General features: G+C 28.2%; 1 protein-coding gene across 6 annotated transcripts; it reads right to left on the bottom strand.

Moving 5' to 3' along the window:
- Nucleotides 1–3,727: 3,727 nt before the first annotated feature.
- LOC136072085 (phosphoenolpyruvate carboxykinase [GTP], mitochondrial-like) lies at nt 3,728–10,113 on the bottom strand. 6 transcript variants are annotated; one of them, XM_065820307.1, is made up of 7 exons: nt 9,955–10,113; nt 9,252–9,486; nt 8,013–8,197; nt 7,508–7,896; nt 4,801–5,116; nt 4,254–4,724; nt 3,728–4,105 (listed from the first exon to the last, which is right to left on the bottom strand). In XM_065820307.1, exons 2-7 carry the CDS (start codon nt 9,458–9,460, stop codon nt 3,819–3,821), a joined length of 1,857 nt encoding a protein of 618 aa, XP_065676379.1. In that variant the 5' UTR covers nt 9,461–9,486; nt 9,955–10,113; the 3' UTR covers nt 3,728–3,818. The 6 variants fall into 6 exon arrangements, with proteins under 6 accessions (XP_065676379.1, XP_065676378.1, XP_065676374.1 ...); XM_065820306.1 differs by lacking the exon at nt 9,955–10,113 and adding an exon at nt 9,865–9,922; XM_065820302.1 differs by lacking the exon at nt 9,955–10,113 and adding an exon at nt 9,674–9,840.
- Nucleotides 10,114–11,321: the final 1,208 nt, after the last annotated feature.

Below are 11,321 nucleotides of genomic sequence, written 5' to 3' on the forward strand. Positions count from 1 at the left end.
AATGGTCATTATTTTTGAACGCTGAGAAATTATACTATGAAACTTAAAGTTTCTCGATGAATATAGGTCTACTTGAAATTAGTAGAAAAAATATTTTATCAACTTGTTGCTTTCACGTTTGAGGCAAAGGGGGCTAAATTTTTGGGGCTTTTTTGTTCTAAGGCTCCAATCATCGCAATTTTTTGCAAAGCATCATTATTTGACATAAGTATAAACATATAAATGTTTGTATATATATGTGTGTATGTGTGTATGTGTGTGTGTGTGTGTGTGTGTGTGTGTGTGTGTGTGTGTGTGTGTCTGTGTGTCTCTGTGTGTGTGTGTGTGTGAACAATAACATGTTTTACCTTGAAAGTTTTGGTGTTGTTTTTCTGTAATAAAAACATCCGCCACCATTTTTGCGTAAATTTTGATTGGATAAAACAAAATGCAATTTTAGGTATAGTCTTCTTTAGGTATACTTTGAAATAACTTCGTTATGCGAGTTTTTTGACTTTCGACGTCAGTATCGTCATCAAGATTTTTTATTATCAAGTCGAATAGCCAATAATCGGTATACTCTCAGCTGTATACGTGGTTTGAGGGTGCCCTGAGTGAGGATCATCTTTGAGACTCTCTCTACCATCTTTAAATAAAGTAGCCCACTTGGCAACTGTATTATATTTTGGAGCTTGGTCACCATGAACTAAAACCAATTCATCGGTTATGACTTGTGCTGTAACTCCAAGTAGAGCACGGGTTTTAATATATGCTTGATATTCAAATTTTTCCATTTTTAAATTTTTTCTTTTAAACGTATATAATTAAATTTAAATAAAATTTTTTAATAAAAATTCAAAATATTTCAACAAGTACTTAAAATATTTATAATTAAACACAGTTTAAAATGATATATAAATATTTAATTATTTCTTGTTTCATTGTATCTTTATAGATGAAGTTCTATGAACTTCTCTAACGACCTAAGTAGATAGAGCTAAAGCAAGAACAAAACGAGCACTTAAAAGAAAAAGAATTTTTATGGAAAAGGTGTTACGTGAAAGTGAAATTTTAAATAATTTAAATCACCTTTTAAAGGATAATATTGAATCTTTTGTTGATAAACAAACAGACATCTTCGAAACGTCGACTTCTTCTTTTCGCAAGCTTCAACCTATTTTAAACTTAACACCACAAAAGAATGCTCCAAAATATGTCCAAATGTCCAAAATAAAGATGTGATAGGTTATAGAATAATTGACTGTTTTATTTTGTCAGATGCTATATCAGTTTTAAGTTGCCCCACTTGCTTTAAAACAACTTTAGCAATAACTGAAAACATTAGCAATAAGCGAGGACTTGCATGTGAACTTTCAATTTTTTGTTCAAAATGTAAATATCAAAATAACTTTTATACTTCTAAATTATTAAATCAAAAAGGAATCTTTGATATAAACACACGTACATTATACACAATGAGAACTCTTGGAATAGGATATTCTGGAATTTAAAAATTTACAACCCTCATGAACATGCCAAAACCTATGACGCCAAAAAACTATGATAAACTTGTTTTGAAAATAGCTAATATTACAGACGAAGTTGCACAGGAAACAATGGCTGATGCTGTAGCTAATTTAAGACAAAAATGTCAAAATGAAAATGATATTTTTGATATTGGTGTATTGTGTGATGGGATACGGCAGCGTAGAGGATTTTCCTCAATAAATGGCGTGATTGCTGCACTCTCATTGGACAGCGAAAAAGTTTTAGATGTTGAGGTAATGAGGGTGCTCTTAAAATCAAAACCTTGCTAAAAGAAATCCTACTGCTTATGCCAAGTGGAAAAATTTACATACTTGTAAAATGAACTTCATTGGTTCTTCAAGTGGAATGGAATGCGAAGGAATGAGTCGCGTTTTCCAGCGATCGATTCAAAAACATAAACTAAAATATGTTAACTTTTTGGGTGCTGGAGATAGTATAAGCTACAATATTTTCAAGGATGTTTATCCTGATACTCAAGTAACTAAATTGGAATGTGTTGGGCACTATCAGAAGCGTGTTGGAACCCGAGTTCGAAAAAAAAGTGAGAGGACGAGGTGGTCGTGGAAGATTGACGGATGCAACAACTGATCAATTGCAAAAAATTTTTTGCAATGGCAATTAGACAAAATACTGGTGATTTAGTTGTCATGACATCATTAGCACTTGCAACTCTTTTTCTCGTTGCATCATCGAAAGATAACAACTGGCACTACCCACATTGTCCAACGGGTGCAAGTTGTTGGTGTAAATTCAACAAAGACAAAGTAAATAAAACCAATACCTACAAGCCAGGTCCTGGCCTTCCCTTAGAGGTTGTATACAAGATTAGACCTGCTTTTGAGAACCTCGCTAAAGATGATGAGCTTAAAAAATGTCTTCACGCCAAAACGCAAAATGCGAATGAGGCCTTTAATGGAAAAATTTGTATTCGTATACTGAAAACAAAATTTGTCATCATTACAGTGCTAAAGTTTGATGTCTACGACGCTGTAGCTAATTTTAATATTGGAATGAAATCGTCAATCCTAATTTATGAAAAACTTAACATGATTCCTGGCTATTATACAATAAACGGCTCAAACGCTATAAACAAAATCCATTTTATACGGTATAATTTTTATAATACGGTATATATTTAAAAAAATTTTAAAATACGGTATATATTTTATAATCTATCGAGGAAAGCCAAATAATAAATTGCGTCGTCAAAAATTAAGGGCTAAAAAATTGAAGAAAAGTGACAAAACCTTAGAAAATGAAGGCAAACTATATGAAAAAGGAGGTTTGTAATTTAAATTAGAGTCTTATATGTAATATTTAGTATGTTTGGAGATATTTTTATTTATGTTTTTCAATATGCCGGCCAATGTTGCAAAGGAACCGCTTAAGCTTTTTGTCTCAAATTTTCAGCATATCTTCCTTTTAATAAGACCTGTGTTTTAAATGGAACAGAACTTTGATATTTTAAGAAAAAAAACGAGTATGGCGGTTTTACCTTTCCAAAAATTGACCTTTTTTATAATATCATTTTTTGCAGACACATCCTCAGACCCAGATTTTTTTTCCAAATCTGTTCCATTTAAAACACTCATGCACCTATTCTAAAATGTAATACCAAAATTTCACTTTGCCTTTTTTAATAATTTTTGCTGAATCTTGGCCGACGCAAATCGTATTTTCTGCTTATTTTGGGGTATATGCAACAATCGTTGACCAAAAAAAAAAAGAAATGTAAATTTTTTGTTTTCATTTTATTGTATGTTAGATTACTTAAAAATTTTTCTTCTATTTTCTATATTTAAATTTGGGGGGAGGGGGGAAGGAGGTGATCTCCCTTAACAAATTTAAAATATAAGAAAATGGTCATATGTCTGTCCTTATTAACCTGTTGAACATAATAAATATTATCTATTTCGAGTGGGCATAAGACGAATTTATAGGCGTCTTGCCCACTGGGTTAGACCTACATGGTTCCTGTTTGGCTATTTACAAGAGCTACATGATTCTTGTTTGGTTTCTTAATAGGTTCTGAAATTTTTTTAATTAAATCTTCCTTAATCTTAAAAACTATTTTTAAGACAGAAAACGAACTGCTATTTTTTTACATCTAGTATATACACCTTGAATAATTACGTTTGTATAAGTTGTATGTTGTATAAATGGTGCGGACACTTCTTACATGAATTAGGAAACGTGGATATTCAACTTTGTTTCATTTTATATAATTAAATAGATATACATTGGATTTTAGCTCACATATATATATTTGTTTAACAGGAATCAAAAAATAATTAAGGAAGTTGTTCGATTCGCTGCTTAAAACTCTTGAACTCGTCCCACAACTCAGTTGGAAGGTCATTGAGAAACTCATCTTCATAATATTTTTGAAGGTCATTGAGCTGTTCAATCCAATACGCTTTAGGGGTCGACATTAATTCTGCCATATCGATATCCTCAAGTCCACTTATATCAATACTGCCTTCTTTTGGAATTAAACCAACTGGAGATTCAACGGCAACATCTTTGTTGTCTACCCTGTCGCAAATCCAACTTAGTACTCGTATATTTTCGCCGAATCCTTAATATAAAAAATTTTTAAAAAATAAATTGGCTATACACAGCTAAACACAAAGTATTATTTTTTCAAAACACCTTATAAACAAAAGAATTATTTATTATATTACTTAAACTTTAGCAAAAAGAGACAACGACTATATTACACATACCTGGCCATAAGAAACGACCTGCTGCATTTTTTCTAAACCAGTTAACATGAAATATTTTTGGAAGTTTACGACCTTCCTTGTTCATACTCAACCAATGCTTAAAGTAATTACCAGCATTGTAGCCAAAAAAAGGTCTCATTGCAAACGGATCACGCATTACAGTTTTTCCAGAATGTTCTGCAGCAGATGTAGCTTCAGAGCACATTGAACTTGCAATGAAAACACCATGTTGCCAACTTAATGCTTCATAAATTAACGGAACACCTTCTGGTCGACGTCCACCAAACATTATAGCAGAAATTGGAACACCTTTTGGATCTTCCCAGTTTGGGTCCATCATTGGACAATTTCGAGATGGTGAACAAAATCGAGAATTTGGATGAGCAGCAGGTTTACCACAACCAGGTGTCCATGGTTTACCTAACCAATCTGTTACAGTAAGGCCAGTTAAATCAATTTCTTCTTCCAACCCTTAAAATCAAACAAATTAAAAATTTGATGCTTTATAAATGCAAAACATTTACAAGATAAACTATTATAAACATACCTTCCCAATAGTAGCCCCCATCACTGGTTGTTGCAATGTTTGTAAATACAGTATCATGAGCACAACATTCTTCAGCAACTCGATTAGTTTTTTTAGATGTACCTGGAGCAACACCAAAAAAGCCATACTCAGGATTTATGGCTCTTAAAACACCTTCTTCATCAAATTTCATCCAAGCAATATCATCACCGACACATTCTGCCTTCCAACCGGGAATGGATGGTGTAATCATTGCAAGATTTGTTTTTCCACATTGACTGGGAAATGCAGCAGCAATGTACTTTTTCTCACCTTGAGGATTTGTGAGACTCAAGATCTACATAAATCATTATATACTTGCTTTAACTTTAAATATTACTATGATTTTCTTTTCGTATTTATATTGTTACACGGGCATACAAAGTAACTCAAAACTATAAAAAAATGTTTTGAAAAGTAAAAATGTTATAAGACTATTATTTTGCTTCTGGTTTTTTAAAAATATAATTAATATTTTTTCAGAACATTTAATACAATCCTATCGTTTATAATTTAAAAAAAAAGAAAAAAAAAATGCAAATATTAAAATTTTTTTTATTTCTTAAATTTGTTTCAAGTTGTTATAACCATGGTCAGCAAGTAAAAAACCTTAATGAACTATTTTACAAGCAATTTTGCTTTGAGTAGCGAAGATTCATTTAGGTTGGCAATACAATTCAAAACAATTTTTTTACAAAACTGTTGCGCTTTCATTGTTATTGAATCACAAAATGTTAGAACACGTTTATAATAAACTTCATTTCTAGCAAAATAAAAAAAGAAAGAATAAAATCTTCATAGGTCCAAATGAGCAAAACTTCCTTCAAAAAAATTTGTGTATTGAACAAAACCAAGCGACTATCGCGTAAGCTTCGTTATTAGTTTTGTTATAAGTCCGGACACCTTTACTTATAACAAATTAAAATAATAATTTAAATAATTCTATTAAAAACTGTTTAAAAATTGACCAGTAAGGTAATTTGCGTGCGCTCATATTACAACTCGTTAACTTTAACATAGTGTTAAGAATTATAAAAACAAAACTACTAAAATGATGTAAAAATTTTTTTTCTTAATTTTACTTGAGCAGCAAAAATTAAAAACAATAGATGAATTTATAATTAAACTACATATAATTAACGATGCTGTAGTTTGCACACCTGAACAAATATAAAACTAAATCCTAGTCTGTTAATAAACTTGATTTTTAAGTTATGCTTGTTAACGTCGTATTGAAACACTCGAAATATTTCTTCTGCTGTTGAATATTTTGATTAAAAAGGTTAGCTTAATAAAAATTATTTATATTTAGTTTTATTTATAAATAACGAGTAAATTTTACGCGATTATTGTTTAAAATTTAGTAATATTAACGGGTGGTTTATAAAGCGTAAGTTTATTTATTTGATTAAGCTTAAAAAAAATTTTTTGTTCTATTTTTATTAAACTATTTAAAAAGACTCGCTATTTAAAAATTATGAAGAAAAACATTAAATAGAGATTATTTAAATTTTGTTTCTAAATTAATAAGACTATGAAAACAAAATATAGTTTGACGTGCTGACTAAAAAAGTAATAAGTAATCCATGATTGGATTTAATAATTGTAAGAGATCGTTAATAAGTTATGCAACGATAAATTTAAATATTAATAGATAAAAGAAAAAAGATCACTAATTGTCCTTCGCAGAGTCGCAGATTAAACCAAAAATAAAATCGCCGCAAAAATGAGCAAACGATCTCTTCCTCCTAATTTTTGAATAAGTTTAGCATAGCGTAATTTATGAACGACTCCAACTGTTTTTAGCTTTTTGTTTATTATTGCATCAGTCAATTTATTCAAATCAAATTATTTTTAGATTTTCAAGGTGTCACCTCTTTTCTTAAACAAATTCATTCACAAGAACTATTTTATTTGACAACTTGAAGATTAATAAACTATTAAAATATTAACCACTCAAGACAAAAGTTTCCTCCGTATTGTAATCATAATTATAAACTAATAACCTCGTATATTTTATAGTTTATTCTCTTAGTTTCTTTAAAAAAACTAAGAGTTTTTCATTCAAATTCAAATTCAAAAAAAATTAATTCTTTTTATGTTTTGAATGCGTAATTTTTGTATAAATATTAGATAATATTAATACTAAAATTACACATTCAAAAAATAAAAATAAATTATTTAAAAAAATTCGATTTTTCAATTCTTGACTACTTTTTAAAAATTAAAAGATGTGTTTTATCATATTTTCCATTTCCTTACCTTCAGTAAAACAAATATAACTTCCTAATGACTCTAATAACAGTTATCAATGTAAACAACTTTCTTCAACATCAACTAAAAATATAATCTAACTAATAGACTAAATCAACCAATTTTTATTTACTAATTAATAAATAAATCAATAATAGATGTAGTTTACAAATTTTTCAATATATTGTTTTGAAATATTTTTATCTGAAAACTTTGAGATGATTAACACCTTGATTTAAATAAAAATAACATAATTTACCAATTATGTTATATTTTTATTTACTAATTATACTTTAAACTACCAGTAAAACTTTTACCTACAAACTGCCTAATTACCTACAAATAAAAATATTATTTTTTCTAAATCAATCTAGAAATCTCAACACCTATTCAAATTTTAACTAAGTTATTAAAATCATTAAAAACATAAATATACCATCATATGCTCTGCCAACCATCCCTCATCTCTTGCAATAACAGAGCCAATACGCAAAGCAAAACATTTCTTCCCTAGTAATGAATTTCCACCATAACCAGATCCAAAAGACATTATTTCACGTCGTTCTGGAAAGTGTGCAATAACTGTTTGCTCAGGATTACAGGGCCAATGATATGGATCTGCTGGAACAGGCAAAGGTTGACCAACTGAATGAAGACATTTAATAAAATCACCCTCTCCAAGAGATGTAAGAACACTGCTACCTAGCCGAGTCATAATGCGCATACATAGGGCAACGTAAGGTGAATCTGTTAACTGAATGCCTGGTTTAGACAAAGGAGATCCTAGTGGTCCCATACTAAATGGTAGTAGATACATGGTTCGACCTAAGTGAAATTGAAACAAGTTAACCACTTTTAAAAAATAAACATTATCGAAATATATTTTACATACTTTAAAGACTTCATTCAAAAAGCTGAATTATACATTTTTAAGTAAATACCTTTCATACAGCCGTTAAAAAGTACACGCAGCTTCTCATCTTCTTCATCTGTATCTGCCCAATATCCTAAATGGCCTTCAACACCTATTTTATGAGAAGGAAGGGTATCATGCTGATTTTTAGTGCAAATTATTGTTCTTGATTCAACTCGAGCAACATCTGCTGGATTTGTTCGAACAGCATAACTAGGTAAAAATATCAACCAAATATAAGTACATGTATGAAAAAATACTATCATCAAAAAAGCAAAGTATTTAAAGAAAAAATTCTTTTAACTTTATTAAATTTATTTTAGCTAAAATTTTATTTAATTTATTCCAATATTTTTTAATTAAAAGCTTAGTGTGATTAAAAGTATCAACATATTTTAATTACAACATTGTTTTTTCTACCAGAGTAAATTCGTACAGTGAATAAAAGTAAATATTTTTTAATCATAATAAAATTGTTTTGTTCACAGAACTCCAAAGAACTAGTGTTCTCTTACATAACTAATAAATCAAAAAAAAAAACGCATAAAAATAAAGTTATATTGCAAAGAGGCAGATCCATTAATTTCAATAATTTTAAAATAAATGAAAAATTATTAAATTATACTTAAACATAATCTTTTTTTTTTTTTTTTTGCAACAACTGTTATATAGACATGTGCAACCACTAAACTCTTAGAACTATTTTTTTTTTTCAATTCTTAAAGACGATACTAAAAAAATGGTAATGCAAATGTCCTATTATAGGTGCATCAGAAAGAAAAAATTTTTTTATCATAATTATACAGCACACTAAGTTTCATATGCTCTCTTAGATGAGATATTTTTATTTTTTTAGCAAATGTTCTTTTCTTGATATTTCAAAATATCAATAATCACATCCCACCCCCTCTTTACTTTTTGAAATATAAAATTAACCCAATTTTATATCTATAATCAGAAAATTCTAATTATTTGCAGACTTTTGTGTATTCCTTTTATTCAGAAGAGATTTTTTGCAGATATTTCTTTGTACTAAAAAAATGTACTTAGAAGTAACAGATGTCACAATAGCAATAAAATCATAAAATAAAGAAAGTGATAATTTTTGCTTAAAATTTAGAATAGATATTTTCACGCATACATCTTAATAGTAATTCATTCACAAAGTACACTATTTTTTGAATCATTTTAAGTATTGCTTGTTTCCAGTGTAGCTGATGCACTTGATAGTGTCATAAAAATATAAATATTAATTAAAAGATCATACCAGTTCTTAAACTTTTCAAGTTTTACAGCAGTGCCTTCTTGAAGTAACAAATTTATTAAAAAATCCCCATCTTCACTAGAACCATCGCATATATGAAGCGATACGGGCGTACATAATTGTACTTTTTCAACAACAAAGACTTTTACTTTTTCTGGCAGTTCTTCGAACTTTCCCCAGGTAACTCCAACATCAGCAGGAAGTAATGCCATTTAATAACTTTTCACCAACTGTTTCACTGTTAATTTCAAATTTAAGTATTTTTGAAACATTTGATTTTAATATAATATATATATATATATATATATATATATATATATATATATATATATATATATATATATATATATATATATATATATATATATATATATATATATATATATATATATATATATATACACACGACATAAATTAAATATTACATTTTAAAAATATATAACCAACTTCGTGTTTAATTAAAAGATAACTAAATATTGATATTCGTGCAAATATTAGCAAAATAAAAAATAACTTTGTACACCGCTTCGCCAGCAGAGCCGCCCAAAGTTAATCTGTCACAGAAAGTAAGTTTTACATGAAGTAGGAGAATTAAATAAAAAAAACAACTTAAAACCTTTGTTTACTCGCTTTTGGTTGGCACAGTGTAATAAAGTTATTAGAAATCTTATGATATTATATGAAAACGTATTGAATAAAACATTACGTTTTACTTGATGTACATTGATGTAATGACGTCAATGCATAATTTTATAAATTTTACATCTCATGTTCCTAATGAATAAAAAAAATATTTAAAGCCTTTCGCTTAAACGTGAGTGAAACCACGAACGTTCGTGCTTTGTAATTAAAAACCATTAGGTTTAACTAAACGTAAAATGTGCACCCCCGTCAGAAATATAATATTTGAAAACAACAACAAATTAATAATTTATAAGCCTCATAATATGAGTTTTAATTATTGAGTTTCATTTAATGAAAGTAACTGAAGAGAAATTTAGTATACCGCTCACAGTGAGGCAAATTAAAATTAAAAACGGCAAAAAGTCAGATAAAAATAGTTTAAATTTTATTTGTTTTCAGATTTAAAATGCTTAAGTAAACTTCTTTATGGTAGGAAAACAAAATACAAAAGTTCCACAAAAGATATCAAAATAAATTTTAACATAAAATATTTGAAAAAAAAAAAAAAATTATGACCATTGAATTTTGAAAGTGTAAGGTATCTTTACCGTTAATTTAACCTTATTTGTCAAAAATTTCTCTCATAATGATTATGTTAAACTACTTTGTCCTTAGTGAATAAAAATGTATTTTCATTTTTTTTGTTTTAAAAGCAATTACTTTTTTATGATTTACTATTAAAAAGTGGAATTTTAAATGCACATGTAATTGAACATATGTACTAGCCAATTGAACTTTCCGCATTGTTCTAGGCTCAAGTTTGGTTTAAACGAATTATTCATTTATTATATTCAAAATGACAATAGAACATTTGCTGCAACTTTTTGTTTCTTTATGAGATATTTATGCATATTTTTGTTAAATGCAACATCCTGTTTATTTTCTTTTTTTATTGAGAAAATTAATAGTTTTTGGACGTGCATATAAAACTACTCAATCAATATAATAAAATTTAAGGTTTTATAGTCGCTTTATGTTATAACCTAATGACATTCAGTTATAAAGTGTTTTAACTTGAATTTAGAAATAAGAAAATTGAATTTTCTTTTTTCTAAATACAATCTAAAACACTTTATAATCAAATGTTTCAAAAATACTTAAATTTGAAATTAACTGTGAAACAGTTGGTGAAATCTTTGTTGAATTTATTAAAACATTTAATTCCAATGATAAATCTGAATTAATATAGTTACATAGATAACTTAATAACTTTACCCTAATATCCCCTAATTTGACGTAAAATGTATATTTAACTTGCGTCTAATAGTTTGGTGGTTTTTTTTTTCGTTTTAAACTTTATACATACTTTGTAAAGAAAAATAGAACAAATTACGCAAGCGGAGTTAACAATTTTTATGATTATGGCTTCATACAAGTACTATAAAACTA

The sequence above is a fragment of the Hydra vulgaris genome, chromosome 15 (genome assembly GCF_038396675.1).
Source record: "Hydra vulgaris chromosome 15, alternate assembly HydraT2T_AEP".
In the NCBI taxonomy this organism is placed as follows: Eukaryota; Metazoa; Cnidaria; class Hydrozoa; order Anthoathecata; family Hydridae; genus Hydra; species Hydra vulgaris.